Source organism: Bidens hawaiensis, unplaced genomic scaffold (assembly GCF_021521415.1).
Source record: "Bidens hawaiensis isolate Kalapana, Puna unplaced genomic scaffold, B.hawaiensis_p1.1 tig00036906_1, whole genome shotgun sequence".
NCBI classification, from domain to species: domain Eukaryota; kingdom Viridiplantae; phylum Streptophyta; class Magnoliopsida; order Asterales; family Asteraceae; genus Bidens; species Bidens hawaiensis.
Window position 1 is genome coordinate 75,175 of NW_027496451.1, and position 26,448 is coordinate 101,622.

A 26,448-nucleotide genomic window follows, 5' to 3' on the forward strand; every position below is an offset into this window, starting at 1 on the left:
AGTGTTAAGGATAAGATCGAGATCGAAGCTTCGTTTTTGGCGGAGAAGAATACTAAGCTTACTGGTTTCAAATTGGGTTTGAGACAAATTGGGTTTGAGAAAATGACAACTTTAGTCCTTTATCATATCTTTTTTTCTAATTTATTTTGATGTTTTTCAAATAAAACACTCTAATTTTATTTATTTATTTAACCAAGATTTTCAAGTATATTATGCTAAACGTAAATTATTATTATTATTATTATCTTATATATTATACATATATATATTTATTCATTTGTTATCTAATACAAAAGTTTGGTTATTATAGAAGGCATCTTTGGGGTGCGGCTTTGAAGCCCCCAGTTCCCGCTGACGTGACACTGGGGAGGGGCTTCGAAGCCCCTCACCATAAAGGATACCAGGAGCAATTGTCATACAATATTTACAAGGTAAATACGTTTAACTTTTTCAAAATCCAGAAAATGACTTTATATGTGTAAAGCAGGTTATAAGATTTTAAAACCATTGCATAAGGTAGTTTAACAAGCCAACATTCAAGCTATACTTTACTACGAACTTAAATATGGCCATGTGCTTTTGCTTTTCATTCCTATCAAGCATAAACTATTTTGTGTTTATTTGTGTTATTCATTGGCATTCGCTATCATACTATTTTAAAAACATTTTCTGATGATCATGTACAATGATAGATTGATGTTGAACAAATTGACTTGTAGACATCCGAGAAAACCTTGCAACAGAAAAGTTATATAAATCCTTGTACTAAAATGAAACAAATACAATTTAAATATTTTGATCGATGTTTTATAGCGAACAAACTATATATTATCCTAGTTAGTGAATGTATGTTTTATACAATTATACCTAATGATTCCTAACTGTATAAAAGTATCATGTATCAATTGTTATTTATCTGCCCATGTCATAAAATCGAGGGTATGGCATGGTGTAAACAAGTTGAGACGCTAGTGAGCTACTTAAGATCGACTCACAAATAAATAAACAATCTTTCATCCTCTTCAATGTATATTAAAAATATATATATATTAATTTTTTAAAACAAGTTTATACAACTACACAAAATTAAATTTATAAAAGAAAACGACAAAAAAAAATCGTGAAAATCATACATTTCCCCTTTAATGAAGGGGGGAAATGTAAAAAAATAAAAAACTTATAGAAAAAATTAACAATTAGTAGAAATGACAAAAAAAAACGTAGCAAAGTATGAACTTTAGACACATGTTTTGTACTTATTGACGTTAAATGACACGATATGCAAGTTACAACATAGAAAAATAACGAAAACTATAATTTACCATAAATAAACGATGGATATTGAGTATTAAATAAATAACAATAGATTTTGTAAAAAAAATTAAACAAAATTGAAAATTAGGTGGACCACTTGATTTGGTTAGCTCAATAAACTGGTTTAACCGAACTGGTTTTATGTCCAATTACCGGTAACTGCCTGATCTAAAAGAAAAGTTAAAGGGGTAGTGCATACTAAAATTTTTTTATTCAAAGTTAGCAGATAACTCAATAAACCAATTTAACTGAACCAGTTTTATGCCCAATTATCGGTCAATGGCGGATCTAAAAGAAAAGTTAAGGGGAAGCACAGCCTAAATTTTTTTTATTTGAAGGTAGCCGATATAAAAAATAAAGAAAATTTTTTTACACTAAAAATGTATTTCATCAAAAACATAAGTGTGGAGAGGGCTGCCCATTAACCTATGATAGATATGTGACACAATCCACTGACAAATACTTTTATAACAACACTGATTTTGATCCAGACTGTCTAACATATTAATGTTGTTTTAATGCAAGGAAGGTAAAAAATTTGATGTAGCGTGTGTTTTGGACTTTTGGTTGTTGAGTGATGTTTGAGGCTTTTAAGTTTAAGTGTGACTGATTTGTTCTGATTAAAGTATTAAGTATTTAACATTAATTCCTAGAAAATGACAGGTTATCTTTCACTGAATAAATGGATAACTTAAAACACTATTTTACCATAAATTATAAATACTAGTGTTTAAAAAGTAAAACACTATCCGCACCCATCCAAGTTGTTTATGCAGAATTTAAGTAAAATACAAAGAAACAAACAAACTTTGAAACTTATTTAGTAAAAATCTCAAACTTAGTAAAACTATCAATTCTAGTAAAACTTATAAAAAACGGGACAAACCACTTAAAACAAAGGAGTTGTTTTCATTGTTATTCTTCACTCTACAGACTTAATGCAAAGTAAAAAACAAATAAAAAAATAGTGAAATATGAATTACCACAGTCAAAGGGGTATGGAATACATGAATTTTGACATTTCTATAAATATTTCAAATAAAGGATTCAATTACAATAGAGAGGCATGTAAGCGGGCAACAAGCTGCGCCGCCACCCCTTTTGAATGATAAAACTGTTCCTACTGAAAACAAAGTTATTGTTCTTCGGTGCCGTTGAGTTATTGTGCACGACCCGCCGAACTCTTTTTAGTAACGTAGCATCATCAGGGGCAAGTGAGTCAAATGTATCGAAAACAAAATGAATAAATGCATATTGATTGTCAACACACGTCTTCTCGTGTTTAGCAATTTTTCCTGCTTCTTCATTTTGCACGGCGTGCCTAGCAACAAGTTTGGTGTCCCTAAGCCCTACAAGAGAGGACACCCCAGTAAGGCCCACGCAAGCATGCCCTCCCCCAGCGCGCCCATCCAAACACAAGAATGTCCGCTGGTCAAAGAGTTTACCTTCCTTCACGCGGATCCGACAAGAAATTAATAGGAGCCTCTTTTTTGTCGAGATTCCCGCCCGTTTTAACACATCACAAATGACATCCCTGACCAAATCATGTCTATATTTAAACCCGTGGGTTCTTTGCAATGAACTGCTTGTTCACCAAAATTATGTAAACAAACTAGGCAGTCCGGACATGGCTCATCAACAGAGAACATGGGATCATTAAACGAGTGGCTCAGTACTCAATTGTTGACATGTGTTGGCCTGACCATTTGATGGGGGTTACTGTCAAAAAGTCTTGAGCATTAGGAGCCTGGAGATATTCTAATACTCCTCTTTGACGAGAGGACATGCCAAACTTTTCTCCCAAACTTTGGCCGTTTTACTATAATTACCACTACTTTTATAAATTTTTCGATATGCCCATCCAGACTGGAAACTATTTACACAAGGTTGAGTACTTGAGTACTTTTTAGCCGTTTTTTATTTGGATCAGGTAGTTATGGTGTTCCGCGAATTTCTCTATTTAACCATCTATAATTTGTTAATACTAAAAATTCACACAAATTTATACTCTCTAATAAAAAGTATAATTTTTATCAACTGGAACTCATACGTTAAATTTCATCCTTTATAATAATAATAATAATAATAAGTTTTTAGCATTTCAAAAATTTATGCCTAAAAAAATGTTAATTTAAAATTTATTTTAATTTTTTACAAACATTTGAAATTTATAATCGTCTTTGATTTTATACAACCATTAGTGTTACATAGGTTTATTGCTTATTGTATTTTTTTTTGAATTACTCGTGTAAATCACGAGTCTCAAACTAGTATAAATAAAATAATCTCATAATTTATTTTAAACTTAATTATTATAACACATATAATACTTAAAAGTTGTTAATCGGTCTGAGCTGTAATATTGTATCGATGTATTAAGATTTTAGTCCTTATAGCCAACTTAGTAAACGATAGACATTTGACTTTTGACTTTTGACTTTGTAAACACACCCACCGACGCTAGTGGCATTTGTGTCATTCCATCACCAGTGGCTCAACGGTAATAATAATAAGAACCAAATAATAATCTGAATAATAATACTAAATCCGATTGTCTCCTCCACTATAGTAATACTCCTCCGCCATTATTATTATGTCCATTCCATTTGAACTCACTTTCTCTCTCTAAAATATGCACTCTTTTTCACCACATCACTGAATTCCGTTACAGTTTCCACCTTTCAGCATCTGATCTCGCCGGAAACAATGGCGGATTCCGGTAACAAATCGTCCACCGGCGGCGGCGTTAGTCTCACCTCCAAGACGTCCATCCTAGGGCAAAAGCTCTACGTCATCATCGTCGTCACCGTACTCATCGTGACGTCAGCACTCATACTGATGCTATTCTGCATCCGTCGGAAATTGAACTCGAAACGACGCCGTGGGATGCGCGTGAAGCACAGCTCCGGACTGTTGCCGTTGGTAACGGAAATGGTTAACAGCGAATCAACTGATAATAATAATAATAATAATAATATTAAAAACGATAAGGAAGAGATTAAGGCGGTGGTTGTTAAAGGTGTGGAGAGTAAATTAGGGATAACTGATTCGGGTAGTAATGAGTCGGGAACGAGTAAAAGTGACGGTGCGTCTTCGTCCACGTCAGCTGAGAATTTGAGTAATATGGGTTTTGGCAGGTGGTATGGTTTGAATGAGATTGAGATTGCCACGAGTAATTTCGCGGTGGAGAATGTGATCGGTGAAGGTGGATACGGTGTTGTGTATAGAGGTGTTGTTCGTGATGGTTCCGTTGTAGCTGTCAAGAATCTACTCAACAACAAGTGAGTTATGTTTCGATTCGGTTTCAATTTATGTTATTTTTATTTGATCGTTAGACGATCAGAGCCGGGGCGGATCTTGCATAGGTTTTTTAACTTTATTTGCGAAGAACAAACAGTTTATTTAACAAATTTTTTTAGTCCATGTTACCAGAATCTAGGTTTACAGTTTTTGGTAGCTATTTTTTTCGAACGGCTAATTTGGATCACTGACGGATCACTTTCTGACGGCTATTGCAGTTGGTCACCTATTTTTTTTTTTTTTAATTTGTGTTAAATAAACCACATTCCTATCTTAATTTGATATTTTTAGGAACAAAAGAAAAAAGAATAATAATGAAAAGAAAAAAGTATGATTTGGGAATGGAATAGAGTGGTGCATATCTATATAAATATTGGACCTTTAATAATTAATACATTTTTAGGGTGTCACCTCACCGCTGGATCAAAAGCATTTTCTTTTTAAATTATAAATAATTAATAGTTAACAAATATGGAAATTGTTACTTTTGGATTTTGGAAGCTGATATTTAGATCGTAGTAACTTTTGACCTGAAAAAGCATATTGGTCCTTCTATGAGAAGATATCCTAAGTTTGTCTTGATCTTATTTTAAAATTAAAAAAAATTCTGTATAAATTCTAATTTTGAAAACAAACATTTATTGTGCAAATGAAGCTTCAATTTATGAATTTATAGAAAAACTTGCTATAAATGTTCACGGGATCTGAAACACAACCCACATTCGGAATAAATTAAATATTGGATCACATGGTTGTTTGGTGTAAAGAATGTGCGTCTTGTTTGAGAAATATAGGAGTGGTTCAAAGTAATATAATATTACACATCCCAAAGTTAGGTGACAGAGTGTTGCATGTATGTTATATTTAAAAGAGTTTGTCAAAATGTATGTAGTGGTCCTATTTTAATATTTGATAATTTATAACATATTTTACTTATGGGGCTCATATGGTGACTTTATATGATCCATTACAGTTGGTTATTTACTTTTTAAAGTATATATCATGTACCAACAAAGGCATATTTGAAACTTTTATGACCAAAAATTGCATCATTTACTGCTTACTTAATTTTAATGATGTAATATTTTGTAGGGGTCAGGCAGAAAAGGAATTCAAGGTAGAGGTCGAAGCAATTGGAAAAGTAAGACATAAAAACCTTGTGGGTCTAATTGGATTTTGCGCAGATGGTGCTAAAAGGTAACAATGGCTTGCATCTTGTGTTCGTTCTGATTTATACGATGGTAAAACGGACGGGTCAAATGGGATGGGTAACGAGACAACACAAGTAGCTTTTTAAAATAATTAATGTGCGTACTATATACGGTAACAAGAAGTCTGTTACTTGATCGATCGTGAAATAGCCAAACAAATAACATGTAGAGAAAACCTCTGTGATTGGTAAACGAATATCAGGTGCTGATATAGTTGCATACATTCATTTTCATTCAGATTGCTTGTGTATGAGTATATTGACAATGGAAATTTGGAACAATGGTTACATGGGGAGGTTGGACCTGTCAGCCCTTTAACATGGGACATCCGAATGAAGATTGCAATCGGGACTGCAAAAGGGTATATTCGTCTTTTTTACATTTTCATTATTTTATAATATGATCCTAACATGGTTTACTGCATTAGATTGGCGTATTTACATGAAGGATTGGAACCAAAAGTCATCCACCGCGATATCAAATCAAGCAATATTCTCCTAGACAGAAAATGGAACGCGAAAGTATCTGATTTTGGACTTGCTAAGTTATTAGGACCTGAAAAAAGCCACGTCACCACACGAGTAATGGGCACTTTCGGGTTAGCATCTTCACAAATCTTGTTCTAATTTTATCTTTTTTGATTTTTTGCATTAAATACTATTATAAATTTATTAAATTTTCCATCGTGCAATAACATTTATATGATTGATTTCTAGATACGTGTCACCCGACTATGCAAGCACCGGGATGCTAAACGAGTGCAGTGATGTCTATAGTTTTGGAGTTTTACTTATGGAAATAGTTACTGGAAGAAGCCCGGTTGATTATTCCCGAGAACCTGGAGAGGTACTTAAATTTTAAGGATTAATTTTATATATACCGTTACAAACTTGAAATTTTCATAGATATTTAACTAAAACTGAAAATATTTTATATACCCAACTTTAGTGACCATTCTACCCCTTCCATTATATTTGTTTAAACCCTATTTTTTATTTGGATTTTGATTGACATCAACGATAAGCAAGCAAACCAAATTGTCGTCTATCCTTTTTTGTTCTCTTGATTGTATATAATCTGGCCGTCAAATCGTATGTTCAAATCAGATGATTGAACCAGTTATAATCACATGATAATCGAACGAGAAGCAATCTATTATATTCAGATATAATCACATGATAACCGAACGAGAAGCAATCTATTATATTCAGAAAACGGGTAAAGAATATTTAAGCTAAAAACGGGTTAATAAAATAACTGAGTTACAGGATGGGCATATATATGAATATTTAAAGTTTTAGAAATAAGGGTAAAATGGTCATTTATTAAATTTTTTCCAATGTATCGGGTATATTAGTATATTTGATATTGTAACTACTTTGTAACGGCATAAATGATATTATCAGTTTTGCATGAGTACATATATGAAATTGCCCCAAGATTCAAATTTCATATTTTTGTGTCTTGTATATATATATACAAGACACAATTGTGTCTTGTATATATATATACAAGACACAATATATATACATGTCCTGTGTTTAACCTTGTGAGTTTGATTTATTTTAGATGAATTTGGTTGACTGGTTTAAAGGAATGGTGGCAAGTCGTCGTGGGGAAGAGTTACTAGACCCGAAGATTAACGTACAACCAACCTCTAGAGCTTTGAAGCGCGTATTGCTAGTCTGCCTTCGGTGTATAGATATGGATGCAAATAAACGCCCAAAAATGGGCCAAATTGTACACATGCTCGAGGCTGATGATTTCCCTTTCCGCACAGTAAGTTAATAGTTCATAAATAAGCAAATGAGACCAATCCGAAACTGAAATGACCGAAAAAACCAAACCAAAATAACCAAATCCTAACAAAAACCGACTGTTTGGTTACGTGAAAACCAAACTTTCGGTTTTGCATGCAACTAGAACTGAAAAACCAAACCGAATTTATGGATATTCATTTTAAGTAATTAATAAGAATATAATAAATAGTATAACCCAAATATTTTAGCCCAAATGTATAATGATCAATTAGTTATTAGGTAACAAATGATTTAGGCCAAAATTTATAATTTTTTTTCAAATGGCAAAACCGAAAATACCAAAAGTGAACTGAACCCAAACTGAAAACTGAAAAAACTGAAGCGGAACAATTTTCAAAAACTCAAAATGCACATTCCTAAGATACGCTCTACAGTTGACAAAATTGGCGGGCTAGGTAAGTATCAAAACGGATAATGTTATCATGTTTACGCATGAAACAATCAATATGGCAATATGCACACTAATAAAATATCTAGGCACGGTATTGACAGTATTGTGTACGTCATGTAGGAATCTCGCCCGACAAGAGACATGGCTGTGCTACGTGCTGGCGAGGATGTCAAAAGTAAAGTGCCTCTCGAGAGTTAGTTATCGAGCGAGCATGTATGGTTATCAAATTTTTTTTGTTCTTTTTCAATAAAACAATTATAGGTATAAGGTATGCGAATGCTATAAAGGTAAGAGTATTGTAAATAGAGCGAGTTATTTGTAATTGAAATTATTTGGTTACTTTTGCTATATGTAAAAAAACACCAAAATATTAAGCATGTTAGCTTTTAAAAGAACATGGTTTCATTCTTAACTCTTAAGATGTGGAGTCGGGAGCCATGAGTGTAATATATGGTTTTTGCTTTGATTTAGTGTGTAAATTATGTTAACTAATTTTGACTACTAACATAAAATAACAGTTAATTTGAACATGATAACGATATATATATATATATCCTCAAATATAGCTTTTACACAATGTTATTTTCTAAGTTTGTCAAAAAATGAATTTGAGAAAAAGGATATAAGTATACAACTAAGTGACTAACTATGGCGGGCTCATTTGTTGGTTGGGCTTGCAAAAGAGAAATCCAGGAGAATAAATGAAGAGAGTGTGAGAATATTTAGTTCTTTTTATTTAATGGCTACTTAATTTGTTTATCGCGATCACAGTGGAGATTGGTTAAGTAACATTATACTAAATGAGACTAAATCAAGCGTTCAAAGTCATAAATCATGTAATTTGATCAATCATTAAGCAATAACCAAATAATAAAGGGAAAATGCTATAAAAAAAACTAATCTACTTTTCGTTTTTGCTCATAAAAGTCTTTTAACAATTTTTTGCATATTAAAGTCCCTCTACATACAATTTTTGAACAAAAATGTGAAAATGTTTAAATTTAATAACATGAATGATTATTGTGGTTTTAACATATTACAACTTTAATCCCAAAAGTTCAAAAGATTACAATTTTAGAGTCGTAGCTTGCATAAACATAACTGTTTTGGTCCTCCAAATGGATGGAATCAACTTTTCTTTTTTAAATGAATATGTACCAAAATTTTATTAACATAGATTTAATATAAAAAAAACTATATTATTGTATTAAAGGTAAATCAGATCGTCACTTTCTAGCCCAACCCTACCGCCCTTTTGCGAATCCGGCACCACCACCGGCGACTTCATCACCACCGCACCAGATGCACCGAAAAGTCAACACCACATCAGTGGTTATTTTGAGCACAGCTGACGAATCGGTGGTTATTCTGAGCACCATCGCCTGATCTGTGCTAAACTCGCCATCTTCGCCGCCACCATCGCCGGATCTACAACTTGTCTTCTCCATTGAGCAATGTTAAACTCGCCATCGCAAGATCTGCAGTCGGGGGGGTTTTTGAGACCACCTGTAGCATTGCCATCTGACACGAACCTGAAAGCTCTACAGCGGCGAGTTGCCGGTTGGTGGTTATCATCTTCCCATCTTGCCTGAACATGAGCACAATGACCACTTTAGTTGATGAACAAGATGGAGGCAATTAAGTTTAATTGTATTACAAAATGATTTTATGTAAACTTTTTCTAATTAAATGATCATATTTTATATATTAAATTTACGTTATGCAAACTGTTGTGTTTATGGCTTTATACAACCTACGACTCTAAAATTGTAATCTTTTAAACTTTTGGGACTAAAGTTGCAATATGGTCAAACCACAATAATCATTCATGTTATTAAATTTAAACATTTTCATAACTTTGTTCAAAAATTGTATGCATATGTACTTTAATATGCAAAAAATTGTTAAAGGACTTTTATGAGCAAAAACGAAAAATACATTGGTTTTTTATGGCATTTTCCCAATAATAAATCAAAGTTATATAATTATGATTCTATGATTTATCTAAACAATATATTTAATGGCGCATTATATAACTATGATTCTATGATTTATCTAAACAATATATTTAATGGTGCAGCTTGTTACTCGTTTACCCATTATCCAGATGTAGCTTGATTTGCGTTAATATTATTAAAAATACTTAATTTTCTACTAAGACGAGAGGATGATAGGATCGTTTTGAGATGCATATCATGTTGAATAGCCGATTTGAAATGACTTAAATCGTGATCAGTTTGATTGTGATATATGACTTGCTTATTACTGAACAATGTTATCGTGGACGACGATGAATTGGTGAGCTGATTCGTCCCGATCGTGAATTCAATTGATGTCCCACATTTTATTTGTTGCCACCAACAGATTTTTTAGTTAGTTTTTTTTTTTGTTTTCGTTTCTTTTTAATGATGTTCAATAGAGGTGCACAAACCGGTTTAAAATTCAAAACCGATTTGGGTTGAAACCGGTTAGGTTTGGTCAACAAAAGTCAAAACCGGTTGATGATCGGTTTCTATTCGGGTTGAAACCGGTTTCTTGACCGGGTTGCGATCGGTTTTGGTTCGAGTTTTGATTAGTTTCGGTTCGGGTTTTCACCGGTTTCGGTTCGGTTAACCGGTTTTTGTGGAGAAAATTACAAACTAGTTCCGAACCTACAACTTCAATAGGTTCCGAACCGGTTTCTACATAATCGATTTCAAACTAGTTACGTGTCAGTTCGATTTTCGAGTTAGTTCAGTTACCGGTTTATTTGTCCACCTCTAATATTCAATGGGTTTAGAACTTATATTTTATGGGCTAAAAAGGTTATTGTGTTTACTTGCCTGAGCTTCTTAAAAAGATTATTGGGCTCTAAAATCATGAGAAGGAAAAAAAGGAAAAACAAAAGAAGCAAAATATCAAACGCCACGTGTCACACACACACGAATGCATGCTATTCCCCTGAAACAACCTGCAAACGCACACATCGGTTATTTTTTTCATAAACCAGAAAATCGTCACCTGCACAAATAACCAGATCCATCCATTCGTCATTCCGTCCCCATGGATGATGAAAAACTGCTGCAGAGATTGGAGTCCGCCGTAGTGCGTCTAGAATCACTCTACTCCGGCTCTCACCCTCATTCAGACGCTGCATCAGGCTCATCGGAACCGTCAATCGTCGCATTTGACGATCTGATCACGGAATACGTCGGTAAGGTTTCCGCCACTGCGGATAAGATCGGCGGACAAGTTAAGGACGTTACGAATGCTCTCAGCCAGGCTTTTCACCTTCAGAAAGAGCTTCTCGTTAACATTAAACGAACTCAGGTTACTTTTCACCGAATATATATATATATTCTTCGTCTGCAAACGTCATCGTAATCACGCCTATTGTGTTGATGATCGTGAATTAATTTACGTCCCCGCCCTAAGATTGTTACGTACATTATGTTTATTATGTGCACATGAAATTGTGTTGGTGTGATATAGAATTACAGATTGTTATGATAACTTTTAGGTCAAGATACAACAAGTGAAATTGAAGTTTGGTTTGAATAAAAGCACAAAAAGTAGATAGAAATAACACTTGATAATGATGATGAAAGCTCATTTAGTTTGGGACAAAGCCAAAGCAAAAAAAATATAATAATAATAATAATAATTTGGGGATGCTTGTGATTTCTTATTAAGGTGCTTATCTGTTTATTGGGCATGATTGATTGATTGATTGATCTGTTTATTAACTAATTAGTTTTATTAGTGTTTATTAAGATTGTTCACCTTAAACGTGCCTCTTATACATGGTTAGATTTTGTTTGTCAAAAGGCTGTACATGTAGCTTTTCAGATTACACATATAGATGTTATTTATACTTTATGTTAGGTATTTCATGATGACAGAAACCTATCATACATACACAAAATATTGTTAGTTTTTTTTTTAACATAGCTTAGGTGGCGTGCCTCAGCTCCGAGTATTAGAGAATATAGTTATGTTAATCCCATGGGCCAAGTTAGGTTTTAGCGTATCTAGTTTGTTTTCTATATATATGGGGTTTTCTAATTGTATTGAATGATTAGTAATAATATTCGAGCCGGGGGTCTCACCGGAAGCAGCCTCTCTATCCCTAGGATAGAGGTAAGACTGTCTACATCTTACCCTCCTCAGACCCTACCATAGCATTGCTATTGGTGGGATATACTGAGTACGATGATGATGATGATGATGATTAGTAATAATATTCTTGTCTCTCACATCACAATGTTTTATTGCATAAAGTCTTTGTATGGCCATAAACTGTTTCGTTATTTATTTTATAATTTTCTAGTTGGTGCTATTCTGCAGAAACCTGATGCAGGAGGAATGGCTGAATTTCTCAAACCATTGAATGAAAAATTAACCGAAGCAAGTAACATGAAAAGAGGGCCGCAGTCTGATTTCTCCAACCATATAAAATCTACTGCTGAGAGTCTAACAGCTTTAGCATGGATTGCATATACAGGGAAAGATTGTGGTGAGAAAATATTATTCTTCTCATTTCTTATGTTTTAACATGAACAATATTATGGATTCTTGCATCTAGATGATCTTATAGAAAATTGCACAAATGGTGGGGACTAAAAACATGCAACCCTCTCACAAATGTTTGGACTAAGATAATTAATATTCATTCTTATTATATCAGGAGTGAGCATGCCTATTGCACATGTGGAAGAATGCTGGCAATCAGCTGAGTTTTACAGCAACAAGGTATAACTTTTGTAGACAATTTCCGGTCATGTTATTTTATTATTGTTCGTATATTGAATTTGTGAAATGTAGGTTCTTATAGAGTACAAAAGTAAAGATTCAAATCATGTTGAATGGGCAAAAGCTTTGAAGGAACTTTATGTACCAGGGTTAAGGGATTATGTTAAGACTCATTATCCTTTGGGACCCGTATGGAGTGTGACGGGGGCAACAGTATCTGCACCATCTAAATCTTCAAAACCAGTTGCTCCAAACCCGCCACCGTCTTCACTTGCCAGCTCATCATCTTCATCTTCTTCTTCGTCTTCATCCTCAAAACAAGGAATGGCCGCTGTTTTTCAAGAAGTCAGTTCAAAACCTGTTACTGCTGGTAAGTTTCCTTTTATCTTTTTTTGTTTGTTTCTTTCAAGAAGTTAGAACTAATAAATAATAAATGTGTTGATAATTGTTACAAGAAAAGTTAAATCTCTTAAAATGGTTTAGAGGGTTGTAAGCGGTAGAAATAAACTTTGGACTACTTTCAACCTGTTTGACCACTTTTGATTTAAATGGTTGAACTGACCCATTTGACTTGTTTGTGGCCGAAGAAACACTAATTGACCCCGGGTAGATTACGGATAATCTGGGGGTTAAATAGATGTTTCCCACGAGGAGTTATGTCCGGCAAAGATGGTTCTTCTGGTGACCTGCAAAACAGACACCGTGAGCTCGTCACTTAGAAGGGGGGGGGGGGTACCTCCTTGTGACCACCCTCCGGCGTGAGAATCAGACTAGATTGCTCTTGAATATAAGTGTATATTAAGAGATTGCTAGAAAAGATAAGATGTGATAAGGTAATGTAATGTGTTTCTACCATTCCAAGGTGTTAGAGTATTTATAGCCGAAGGTAGGTTTCCAAGCAGGTACAGCCGGCTGAATAGTATTCCTGCTCTGCCAACTGTGGGCTACGCACGTGCCATGCTGGTGGTTGGTGGGTAGGCAGCGGCTGATAGTGACCAGGCCGGCTGTGTACTATTCCTGTTCCACCAACTGCAGGCTATGCACGTCCTCCGACAGGTTGGTGAGTAGGCAGCGGCTGATAGTGACATACAGTACAAGAGCGTGCTGCTCGTCATACTGTTGTCAGTGAGCTGTCGTATCTTTGGTCAGATCTTTTATCCATACCTCGTCAGGTACAGTACAAAAGATCCTCCAGTATCGTACGGACTGACTTATTTGTGCGGGAGTGTTCCCGGCTTTGTGCGGGAGTGTTCCCGGCTTGCTCACTCCTTCTTCAGGTGACATTACTGAATTATTTAAGAGTTAAATGCCTTGTGCGTGTAGCCTTGCTGCGCAGGTAGCCTTCCCTGATGGCTTGTATCCGCAGCTGCGGGAACAGGCGGGGTACTTCACCATTGGGAGGCTTTTCCTGCGGGAACAGCTTGCGTACTGCGCGTAAGGACGTCACGTCTCTGAGCATGGTGTTTCTGCGCAGACGTCCCTCTTTGAGGTGAATCTTACGGGTCCAACTGGGCTCTGCTGGGACCTACCTCTTCAGTGGCCCGAATACACTTTTTTGTCTCTGTCTTCAAGGAAAACTATATAAATAAGCAATGTGTTAATAATGATTATAAGCATAAAATAAATCAATTTAGAGAGTTTTATGAAAGTAGAAATAGAATTGGGGTGACTTTTAGACTGTTTTACCTGCTTGAGTTAAAAGGTTGGATGGACCGGTTTGAGATAAAGTTAAACAAGTTCAGGAAACATGTCGATTTCTAGTATGGATCAAAACAGGTTGGGTTGATCCACAAACACTTAATGTCCATTTCCTTTAAAAACAACATAGTGTTAAAAACTTAAAATAACGATTACAAGAATAACTGAAATCATTGAATAAAATTATTTTAGAAGGTTGTATGGAGTGCAGGTAACTTTGTTGGCTTTCAGACCGTTTGACCTGTTTGAATAAAAAATGCCAAATTGGCCCATTTGACATTGAGATAAAACAAGTTAAGGAGATGGGCATTTTTAAGATGAGTCAAAAACATGTGTTGACACCACTTTTTGTCCATATCATTAAAAAATAGTAAATGATCAATGAGTAATAATGTTAACAGGAGTAATAAAAAAAAATCTTCGTATAAAACGATTTAGAAGGTTGAATACAATAGATCATTTTGACCCAATAAAATTAGAAGGTTGAACTGACCCATCTGTACTTGTTCCATACTCTTTTTTATATTTTTGTTTCTATATGCATTGTATAGTAAATAACTTCTGGTTTTATGCCTTCAGGATTAAAAAAGGTTACAAATGATATGAAGACCAAAAACCGAACAGACAGAGCCGGCCTTGTGAGTTCGGTTGAAAAAGAAGCCCGCAAGAATGTGCCTTCTGGTGCTAAAACCGGACCTCCAAAGTTTGAACTTGCAATGGGTCGCAAGTGAGTGTGCTATATTTTGATTCAGCTTGTGTTTTTGTTAAACGGGTCAACCCATTTTAACCCTTTTTACATGATATGCAGATGGGTTGTTGAGTATCAAATTGGCATGAAGGATTTGTGTATTGATGAGTGTGATCCAAAGCAGACGGTTTATATTTTTGGATGCAAAGATTCAGTTCTACAGATTAAAGGTAATACAATCTATTTTACTTTGTTGAATTATTTCCATTAAAGTTTGCAAAACGAGTCGAATTGGGAATGTATTAAACTGGATCACTAATCTATATTACTAAAGAGTAATATCTAACATCTCTTAAATTAAGTGATTTAGTACTTCATAAGCATTTGAATACACTTCAGTTGACTTTTTTAAAAACTTTTTACGTGTTTAAAATTGAAATATTAAACTTATTTTTTATATATGTATGTAATATTATGTCACGTGTCACACTTAAAGGTACTAGGTAGTTATCGTTAAAGTCACTGGTAGTTAGTTATAGGTAGTTGCGGTAGTTAGTTCAATTCCCGCCATTTGTTTGTGTATAAATAGGGGTTGTAGGAATTTAGGATGTTAAACAATTTGTAATCATTTGACATATGTATTTCTATTTTCTAGTAAAATCAATATCAAGTTTGTATATTGATCTTGTGTTCGTATTCATTCAATTTTGTCTTTGACTGCCAACTTTTAAACCGTTACCAATAACAAACAACTGTATTTTCTGTTTAAGAGATGCAATTACTTTGTGCAGGTAAAGTTAAGAACATAACTGTTGACAAGTGCACAAAAATGGGTGTGGTATTTACGGTCAGTGGCAAATTCATGACTTATATAAAGTTGGGACATAGCTTGTAATAATATATTATTCTTAACAATTAGAACTCTGAATACAGGATGTTGTTGCTGCTTTTGAAATTGTTAATTGTAGCAGTTTAGAGGTGCAATGCCAGGTATAAGCATAAACTTGTAATTTCGAATCCACTAAGATTAACAAATAAACACATTTTTTCATCCAATGTTGGGTGGTTTACAGGGTGCAGCACCTACCATATCAATAGACAACACAGCAGGCTGCCAGCTGTACTTGAGCAAAGATTCTCTGGAAGCTTCTATCACAACTTCTAAGGCTAGTGAAGTTAATGTGATGGTACCCTCAGAAGATCCTGCTGATCTGGTATGCTTTATGTTTTTTTTATTATCCTCATAAGCTTATCATTCATATAATATTTATTCAATATATTAATATATGTTTGCAGGCGGAACACGCTTTGCCATATCAATACATTCACACTTACAAGGATGGCCAGTTTGATACAACCCCTGTCTCCCACTCTGGAGGGTAATCAGTGAAGTATGCATACTAAGTTTCAACCATTTTCCAAAATATCTTTACAAACAATATTCTTTTTGAGAAAAAACTGCACAAATATTCTCTGTGGTTGACCGAATTGCAAATTTGATCCCCAGATTTCTGAAATTTGCAAACTTAATCCATAGATTTGTGAGAGGGTTGCACTTTTAATCCCCACCGTTAATCCCAGATAGCTTTTAACGGAAAAATGATGTCATGTGAGGGTAACTGTGTGTTTTTAGATATGAAACCCTGATAAAATTCTCTTTCAAACTCGACTTCATCAAAGGTGAGGAAGTCGAAGATTGTAGTTTGAAAGAGTATTTTAATAGAGTTTCAAGTTTGAAAAGATGCAATCACCCTCACATGAATGACACGTGACATAAGTTTTTCGATAAAAACTAATCGGGATTAACGGAGGGGACTAAACGTGCAACCCACTTAGAAATATTCGTACAAGTTTGTAATGTTTAAAAATTGGGGACCAAACTTGCAATTTGGTCAAACCACATGGACCATTCACGCAATTTTTTCTAACTTTTTTATAAAACGAACCTATTTTTTTAATAATAATTTCGTCTTTTTATTAATTATGTCTGTCGTTATATTCAAATTTATTCTTATTATTATAATTATCTTTCTAACGCGTTGCCTTTATGAACACAGGGAATGTGCTCCAAAACCCCGTCCGGATACCGAGAGTAAAACTAAGAGTTTGAAAACTAATAATGCACAGAAAAACGATTTGGATATTGGGAATAAAACTAAGTGTTTGACAGTTAATAATGCACAGAAAACCGACCCAGATATAGGGAATAAAACCAAGCCTTTGACAGTTAATAATGCACAGAAAACTAACTCGGATGTGGATATCAAACCCAGGTCTTTGAATGTTAATTTTGCACAGAAAAAGCATTTGGATACGGGGAGTAAAACCAACGGATTGAAAGTTAATAATGCACATAAAACGGATTCAGGTACGGGGAGTAAAGCCAAAGGTGTGACAAGTGATACAAGGATATACTATATGGCTGCAGTATTATGCGTCATATTAGCTATAGTAGTGGGCTTTATGCTGTCATCATCATCATCATCATCATCATCATCATCATGAGTGGGTTTTACTTCTAATAAGTGATGAATGAGGTTGGAATTTTCTTCAAATATTTGTTTAATTTTTCAAAAGTGGAAAATAAATGACAACTATTTTATATACATTTGAGTTTGATTGAGAATCCTATATTTCATTTACATACCAAAAAGCCCAGAAATGTGCTGTGTCGAATTTGTTAACTAAATACATTCTCGGCTTATTTCATATGTTGGTATTGTATGGGTAGATAAAGCGCCTTTGGTCGTTTGCTTTATTTGGATGTCATGAAATTGTGATGTTGTGGCTTGTAAATGCATGTGTAAGACTGAACAGTGAACACTATAAGGATTAGACATATGTCATGGATACGCAAAACCGACTAAACTTGTTTAGATTAATAAAACTTCTTTCATTATATAGAAACATAGATATTACACCAACATAGCAGGTAGGCGGGCAACAAGCTGCGCCGCCACCCCTTTCTGAAATGCAAACAAGCTGTTTAGATGAGTTAGTAATCTTTGCATATTCAATATATTAAAATATTTGTTTTAAATAATGCCAATGTAATTTCTCATTCTATAATGGATGTATACAAATATACAATAAATAAATTATCAATGGTTTTCCCTTTAAAGATTTAGATGAGTAATATTTATTGTTTTATAGTTAAAGTGTTAAACATCAAACTATTGTACTTCTGAGTTCTGAGACATCGGTTTATGAAGTTTTCTGATGCAAACTCTAATCATGTTCAACGATCATACCAGGTGGTTTAAGCGTTAGCTTAGAAGTTTAATATGTATACATTAGTTTTGATAAAGAGAACATAATTCCATTGTCGTCCAGCGGTTAGGATATCTGGCTTTCACCCAGGAGACCCGGGTTCGATTCCCGGCAATGGAACCTTTTTTGGACTAACCAGATTTTTACTAATTGCTTGTGACCCCTCCACTTTTATATGGTCTTAATTTAACCCTCTTCTTTTAAACTTAGCTAAAATGTCATATGAGTAATTAGAGCTATCCTTTTGATCCCAAATCTTCAATGAATAATAAATCTAATAAATTCTTTACAACCTTTTAACACTTAAAATTTGTACTGGTAAAAACCGTTTCAGAAATTAGAATGACCCCTCTACTTTTTGTTTGGTCTTAACCCTCTTCTTTAAAACTTAGCTAAAGCCTCTTCTAATTCAAAGTTATCATTTTAAGTTTTCTTTATCGAATCTATCAAAATCCTTTATTGTGCAGAAAATACTAGTGCGTCCGTTGAGTCTACATGGGGACCATAGTGCATCCGTTGTTTGTACACTATGCAAAAAATATTAATATTTTAGTCACCGCTTGCTTCTAGAAAGTATTATTGTTTAAGATTTTTTTTTGTTTAACGGATGAGGATCTCACGTGTAAGCATACTCTTTTCGGGACTATGTCCAAGGTCGACTCGCCGACCGTCGTGAGACCGTACCCCATTGATGCGCGGAAACCGGATGAAATCTATAAACCCTTGCCCCTTATCAGGTTCGCGCCCGGGATTAAAGTCCTGATTCGTCCATTCATCCAGATGTTCATGAAAAATGGCTCAAATGAAAATCGAACATTCATCTCCATTGAAAAGGACATGATAACTAATCACTTTGAGTGGTGCATACTAATATGTGAAACATGTTGATATATAGATGCATTGTGACGATTTGAACACTGATTTGTTGGCTTTGTTATCGTCGGATTGGTTGAAGGTAAAAATCAGATTGATGCAAGTTTAGAGCAAAAGTGTATGCTACAAAACTAAACTACATGGTTGATTTTTTAAACAATGCAGCTTTTAAAATAAGATAACTAACTTTGGCTATATATATAAATTCAACTTTCATACAACTCACTTTACCAATTACCAACGTAACATGTTTAATCATTGTAATTGAAATGACTATATGTGAATAATACGAAAATGGTTATAATGCATTAATCACAAGCTACTATGAGCGGTACTAGCAAGTTGGGTTGAGTTGGTGCATGAGCCACAAGGTGGGGAGTTGCGGATCCAATAGATCACAGGTCAAGTTGTGAGATGACTGGTTAGTTTATAAAATTACTCATCGATCCACAAATGATGGTTACATTATTACGAGAAAGACTAAACTAGTTGAAATATCATACATTCACACTTACACATGTAAAGAATATGCTATAAGATAATTTCAAGTAAAAGGTCGTGACATTTGCATAAACACTTGTATGCAACACATAAAGTAAGAGTAATAAAAAAAGACTAATATATGACACATTTATAGATATCACCACTGTTTTGAAACCCGGCCCGGCCCGGTGGACCCGGTCTCAGAACCGGGCCGGGTGAGGCATTTGACCCGTTTTCGAAAAACCCGGCCGGGTTTGGCAGGTGGCGGTCGGCCCGGACCAGGTGACCCGGCGGGTCGATCGGTAAAACCCATTTTTTATTAAATCTAAAATGAAATGTGTATGGTGAGATTCGAACTTGGGCCATTTCCTGGGATTCGAACTTGGGTCATTTCCTAGATAGAAGCTTTAATAGTTACCCATGAGCCAATCAACCAAGATTCATTGATGTATTTATTGATCAAATATATATCACATATATTCAAAAAACAATGTATGAAATATAAATAAACATTAAGGTTTGTTATTATTATTATTTTTTGTTATTATTGGTTTTTATATGTATATGAATTATATATATATATATATTTAAATTATTTATGACGTCATCCGGGTCAAACACAGGTCCGCCCTCCCGGGTCGGTCCGAACTTTGACCCGGTAAGACGTCCGGGTCGACGCCCGGGCCGCGTCTAAAAACATTGGATATCACTTTGAATATATCTTGCTTTCTTGATTATCCTTCATACGTAATATAGAGATGTATTACATTATTCTTAAAGTTTCAAAGTTTAGAGCGGGCAATGACCCCCAAACCCGATATGAATACCCGAAACATTCATAATGAGTATAGAGTCGGGTATAAGATTACTTTTAAAAATTTTGCGGGTATAGGATTTGGTGATATACCCGTTTACCAGACTCGATTACACACTAACACATACATGTTTATCCAATTATATACATGACATGATTTCCTTTCTTTTTATTTGCAGTAAATAGACACAAACATACCTTATTTGTTGATGCTCGTAGACTTTGATGACCTCATAGACTTTTAATCATCTTTTAAATCTTATAGTTCCCAATGTCCCACATTATTCCCAAATGTAATTGATTAATAGTTACCGGATAGATCGGGTATTTCCAAATAGTATTTTTAGCAAATTAAAAGGTATATCTAAAATCCATAGGTATTTCGGATGGCGGATACGTACCTAATGGATAATTACCAAATAGATGCACGACTTGTTTTAAGCTGGGTTTAAGATAAACTTTTGTAATCGAGGATGAGTTTAAGATTAACTAATGGATCTTACTATGAACACTCCCCTGTATACTCCGTATAACTCTATAGAGGCAGAGTCATATAGCCCTATACGTCATACAAGCGTATTGAGGGTTATTTAACGTCCCTAAAAAACCCCTTAACTAAGACTATCTTTAACTCTTTAGATTAAAAGTAAAAAATATGTGATGTGTGAAAATTGTAGGGATATTTGTAGAGTTTGGATATGAAATTGAGGTTTTTAAAGGATTTGTAAAAATATGATGTGACAGCTGACTGGACAGATAAGGGCATATAAGGACTTCTTTAGCATTGGAGATAGTATGAGAGTTTTTAAGAATTTGTGAAAATTTGATGTGACAGATAATGTGACACCTAAGGCTCTTAAGGGCACTCATAGCATTGTGGATAGTCTAAAGGGGAGTTTGGGATTCCTTATTTTACCTTCTTATAACTTTTTATTAAGTTAATAAGTTACAAAAGTATAACTTATGAAACTTTTCCTCTCACAATATAAGCAATCCCAAACAGCTTATTACTTTTCAATAAGTTAATAAGTTATAAGTTGGTGAAAAGAAATAATCTATTCAAAGGCCGAAAATGTATTATTGGCTGATACATGCAGTGTCACATCACGGCTACTATTCCCATACATGCAAAACTGTAGGCCTCGTGGGGCCGACGATGTTGTTCGATGATCTCATCGTCATCCCCAAATTCATTCCTCTTCCATTTCCCACACAAACAAAACAAACTAAAAAACCCTAACTTGTTATCCTTAACTTACAGCTAGCCTAGCTTATCATCATGAAGTTGAACCACACCTCATAAATAAATAAATATAATCGACCTTCAATTCCATGCCACAATGTCTTCTTCTTCTGTTTCGGAGCTCAAAGAACGCCACATCGCTGCAACGGAAACCGTCAATTCGCTTCGGCAACGCTTAAACCATAAACGCCTTCAACTTCTCGATACCGACAGTATAACTATCAGTTTTAATTCATTCATTATTTCTTTCTTTCTTAGATGTCGTAATAATTATTAATTTCACAATGTATGTATGTATTTTGTAGTTGCCGGATATGCGAAATCGCAAGGGAAGTCTCCGGTTGCCTTCGGTCCCACTGATCTCCTTTGCTGCCGGATATTACAAGGCCACACTGGCAAGGTACCATAATTTAACTGAAATTCATAAATTAATCATAATTAAGTAACAATTGGGACTCTTTGCACATAATTCATTTCAATACGGAGGTCAAAACATACCATTAGATGCCAAAACACAACATATGAATTAAATAAATAAATAAACTTTGATGGTTTGATTGTTGCAACCTTTATATCACATTTGGCAGGAATGTAGATATTTAACACGGAAGTGGGATCAGTGTTGTCAAAATCGGTGCTAGGCGATGCGATTTCAACTAATAGGCCCCTAAAGTCAGCAACTGGTCAATTGCTGGTCAAATTGGTCAAATTTTTAAAGTATTTTAAAAGTTATACTAATTAATCCAATTCGATTAATAACTTTGAAAAATTGTATATAAAATTTCCAATCTGATTATTCCCTATTAATCCAGATTAATCGCTAGTCAGTACCCCACCACCCGACTAGCACCTAGCGAGTTTTACAACACCGAGTGGGATGAAGTATTTTTATGGTTTATATATTTTTCGCATAGTTAGATGTTAATCATTAGAAAATGTGTGCAAGTATGTTGGCCTTTTGACTTAGACTATTTATAGAAGCCACGGTTAGCTGATTCAAATGTGTGTATGTTGACCTATATGGTAGTTTATGTCTTTATTCTTGTTTTCTTGCAACAATGTGGGTAGAATTCAACTGGCACTTTTGAAATTTGGTACTAGAAGTAACAATTTCATCTATTTACGTAAAATTAGGTCATCCGCATGGATTGAACGGGTCAAAGGAGGATGAAAGTCATTCAAAATGTATTTAAATGCATGGATTGAAATAATACAACTTTTCTTAACCATATTTAACACATTTTTTTATCTCTAATATTAAAAAATACTAAAAATTTGCTTGCCCAAACGACCTGCTATCCAACCTCCTCGTTTTGCCTCCCCTAATCTGTAGTTACTTACAAGGGTTTCTCATCGAGCTAGACCGTTTTTGTAAGCTTCTTTCGACATGTTATAACCAATGTCCTAAAATTTTGTTCTTCTTGTGACTTTGTGTATCGTTTATTCAGCAATTTTTTTTAATAACTGACAGGTTTATTCACTGGATTGGACCCCTGAAAAGAACCGAATAGTTAGTGCATCACAAGATGGAAGATTAATAGTTTGGAACGCTCTCACAAGTCAAAAAACACACGCCATTAAACTACCATGTGCATGGGTGATGACATGTGCATTCTCGCCAGGTGGACAATCAGTTGCTTGTGGAGGACTTGATAGTGCATGCTCCATTTTCAACCTTACCTCACCAACTGATAAAGATGGTAATATACCCGTATCAAGAATGCTTAGTGGACACAAGGGTTATGTATCATCTTGTCAATTTATTCCCGATGAAAATAATTATTTAATAACAAGCTCAGGTGATCAAACATGTGTGTTGTGGGATATTAATACTGGACTTAGAACTTCTGTGTTTGGTGTCGAGTTTCAATCGGGACACACTGCTGATGTTTTAAGGTAATTTGTTAACTCATTTAAGAGTTTTTAAAGATATGAAAATATTGATCTAAGAGAGGAAAAGTGTAAAACTTGAAAGTAAATTATTTTGATTTTTTTAATTGTTCTTACAAATATTAACTTTTAAAGGTGAAATTAATTTCTTTTCAATGTATGTATCTCTCTTCACTTCCAGCAGGTTCTAACAGTTCATTCTCCAATCATTTTTCATTCGTTTATTCTAATCTGGAGATAAATAACACAAAAGCAATTAAAATAGCATAAATTACAAAAAAAAAAAAAAAAATCATATGAATCGGAGCAATTAATTGTTTGAATAGTTACTAAGTCATTAGGTAGTACTCATATTCGTAAACGAACTTAAAACTGGTCGACCAGAACATGACACAGTTTTAGGTTGTTTTGTATTTATTTATATATCTTACAACATGGTTCTATTGTTTTTTTCAGTGTTTCAATCAGTAACTCAAATTCACGAATGTTTGTGTCGGGATCTTGCGATGCAACTGCACGTCTTTGGGACACACGTGTTGCGAGTAGAGCAGCAAGAACGTTTCATGGTCACGAGGGTGATGTTAATTCTGTTAAATTCTTTCCTGATGGAAATAGATTTGGAACCGGATCAGATGATGGAACTTGCAGACTTTATGACATCAGAACTGGTCACCAATTACAAGTTTACTCCCCGCCACATCAGCAGCAAGGTGGCACGGTCCCCGATGCACCCATGGTAACTTCTATTGCATTCTCCATATCGGGCCGGCTTCTGTTTGCTGGATATTCTAACGGTGATTGCTTAGTATGGGATACTTTACTCGCAAAGGTAAATATGAACTGCCATAAGGTTTTTGTTTTTATTTAGGGACAATGCATACATAGGCCACTTAAAAAAAGACATAATTAAAATTTTGAATTGGCATAATAGCCTTAAATTTAATGCTTGTGTCACAACTGGAGTTGTGAACGTTATAAAACATAATTTTTATAATCCATATAGAGTTGATCTTTTGAGTAGATTCATGGGCATTTTTTGTAATATTCACAGCTGTGGATGTGACGCAAGCTTTTATATTTGGGGGCATTTTGTTATGTCATGAATTCTCGGCATCTTTTTTCCTTAAAGTTAAATTGATATTTGGGTGGTCTTAATGAAAACTTTGAATACCTGAGGGGCCTATCTGTGCATTATTATTGTTATTATTATTATTTATATTTTATTATTTTTAAGCAAGATATATGCTTGATAATTTAAATTTTGATAATATATAGGTGATCTTAAACTTGGGGTCAGTTCATAACTCACATGAGGCGCGTGTGAGTTGTTTGGGTTTATCTGCTGATGGAAGTGCATTGTGCACAGGAAGTTGGGATACAAATCTCAAGGTTAGTTCAAACTCATATTTTTATGCATATTATTATCATATCTTGTATGGTATTTTCTAGATGGGACAAAACGGGTGGTTTGGGTGATGGGTGAAAACGAATTCAGGACAAAACGGGTTTGGTTCGGTTATGCACTTTTTGGGCCGTATCTTGAGTTTTGTAAATAGTTCATATGTTAAAATATGATTAAACTTGTTATTACTATTAGAGTACTAACGTAGTTTTATTGAAATTGTCATCTCCAGTATTTTGAAATATGTTACCATTGTGTCCTCTTTTCATTTTTATTATTTTGAGCAGTTGTCGATGAGGAAAATTAATATTCTATTATTTGATTGTTATACCTTTTGGTTACAGATATGGGCTTTTGGTGGGCACAGAAAAGTGATTTGAATGACTAGAACTAGAGTTAACTACATTAGTGATTGTTGTTGTTAACCTTCGTATGTGGAACCAACATTAACTGTTTGCGTAGTAATATTATAATTATTGTTACTGTTATTATTATTTTAGTTAATAAATGAGGTCAGCGATATCTTGGGCAAGTATCGTAGAGATGTTCGTAATGACTTTAAATCCGTTTTCTGTAATGATCTTCGAACAGCTTATTCTCCCACTCTCTTTAAAAGAAACTTCTATAGAATTGTTATTTGAGTTGTTTAAATGGAAGAAAACTCACCTAACCATGTTTCATTTAGGGAATTAGGTCTGTTTTAATCGTTTACATGTTTTAAAACTGTTTATTTTATGCTACTAAATAGTAACCAAGAATTATATATATATGTTATGTTTGATGATCTTTTCATCCACAACAACAAAAAATGTTCAGACATTAAAACAAATATGAAACTTCAAGTCCAAGGGCTTTTCGAAACTGAACGACTTTATCTCCCCCCTCTCTTCACCCGACTATCTCGAAAATTAGCCCCCTAAGTTTGACAATTTGAATTATGCTCTCGTTCGGTAACTTTTTCATCAATGTTTCTATACAAATTTTATACAAGTCTTTCTTTATGTACATTGTTTCCATAGTTAACGAACTGACCTTATTTAGTTATTTTATTATGTACGAAAATTATTTTTAGGATGCAAAATTTTAGTTATAGCATTCTTGAAATACTATATTATACATGTTACAAATATCGTTTACTATAAGGAACGATGGTACTGTAACGGACAGAATTGATACCGCATGAGTTTTCGCTTCAACGTGCGCGTTAATGCAACTGGTTCCATGCTAAACATGCAGTTTTGAACGTCATGCCAATCTCACAAAAGTTCTATATGTACGCCAAATTGTAATTTGTTAACTACTAGTTTTAAAGCCGGTCAA

General features: G+C 34.4%; 2 protein-coding genes, 1 non-coding gene and 1 pseudogene across 3 annotated transcripts; all 4 read left to right on the plus strand.

The window, feature by feature from the left end:
• The first annotated feature begins 3,838 nt into the window (after positions 1 to 3,838).
• Positions 3,839 to 8,314, plus strand: LOC143588936 (putative receptor-like serine/threonine-protein kinase At4g34500). Its single transcript, XM_077069823.1, has 7 exons — positions 3,839 to 4,595; positions 5,707 to 5,811; positions 6,064 to 6,186; positions 6,253 to 6,423; positions 6,542 to 6,671; positions 7,395 to 7,604; positions 8,157 to 8,314. The coding sequence occupies exons 1-7, from the start codon at positions 4,021 to 4,023 to the stop codon at positions 8,232 to 8,234; spliced, it is 1,392 nt and encodes a 463-aa protein (XP_076925938.1). The 5' UTR covers positions 3,839 to 4,020; the 3' UTR covers positions 8,235 to 8,314.
• Positions 8,315 to 11,078: 2,764 nt separating this feature from the next.
• LOC143588937 (cyclase-associated protein 1-like) lies at positions 11,079 to 17,658 on the plus strand (annotated as a pseudogene).
• An 813-nt stretch (positions 17,659 to 18,471) lies between these two features.
• Positions 18,472 to 18,543, plus strand: TRNAE-UUC (transfer RNA glutamic acid (anticodon UUC)). The gene has a single exon. It is a non-coding gene; the product is annotated as a tRNA-Glu (tRNA).
• Positions 18,544 to 21,873: 3,330 nt separating this feature from the next.
• LOC143588943 (guanine nucleotide-binding protein subunit beta) lies at positions 21,874 to 25,733 on the plus strand. The gene is made up of 6 exons (XM_077069829.1): positions 21,874 to 22,048; positions 22,142 to 22,236; positions 23,308 to 23,732; positions 24,183 to 24,555; positions 25,002 to 25,115; positions 25,473 to 25,733. The coding sequence occupies exons 1-6, from the start codon at positions 21,934 to 21,936 to the stop codon at positions 25,506 to 25,508; spliced, it is 1,158 nt and encodes a 385-aa protein (XP_076925944.1). The 5' UTR covers positions 21,874 to 21,933; the 3' UTR covers positions 25,509 to 25,733.
• The last annotated feature ends 715 nt before the right edge of the window (positions 25,734 to 26,448 follow it).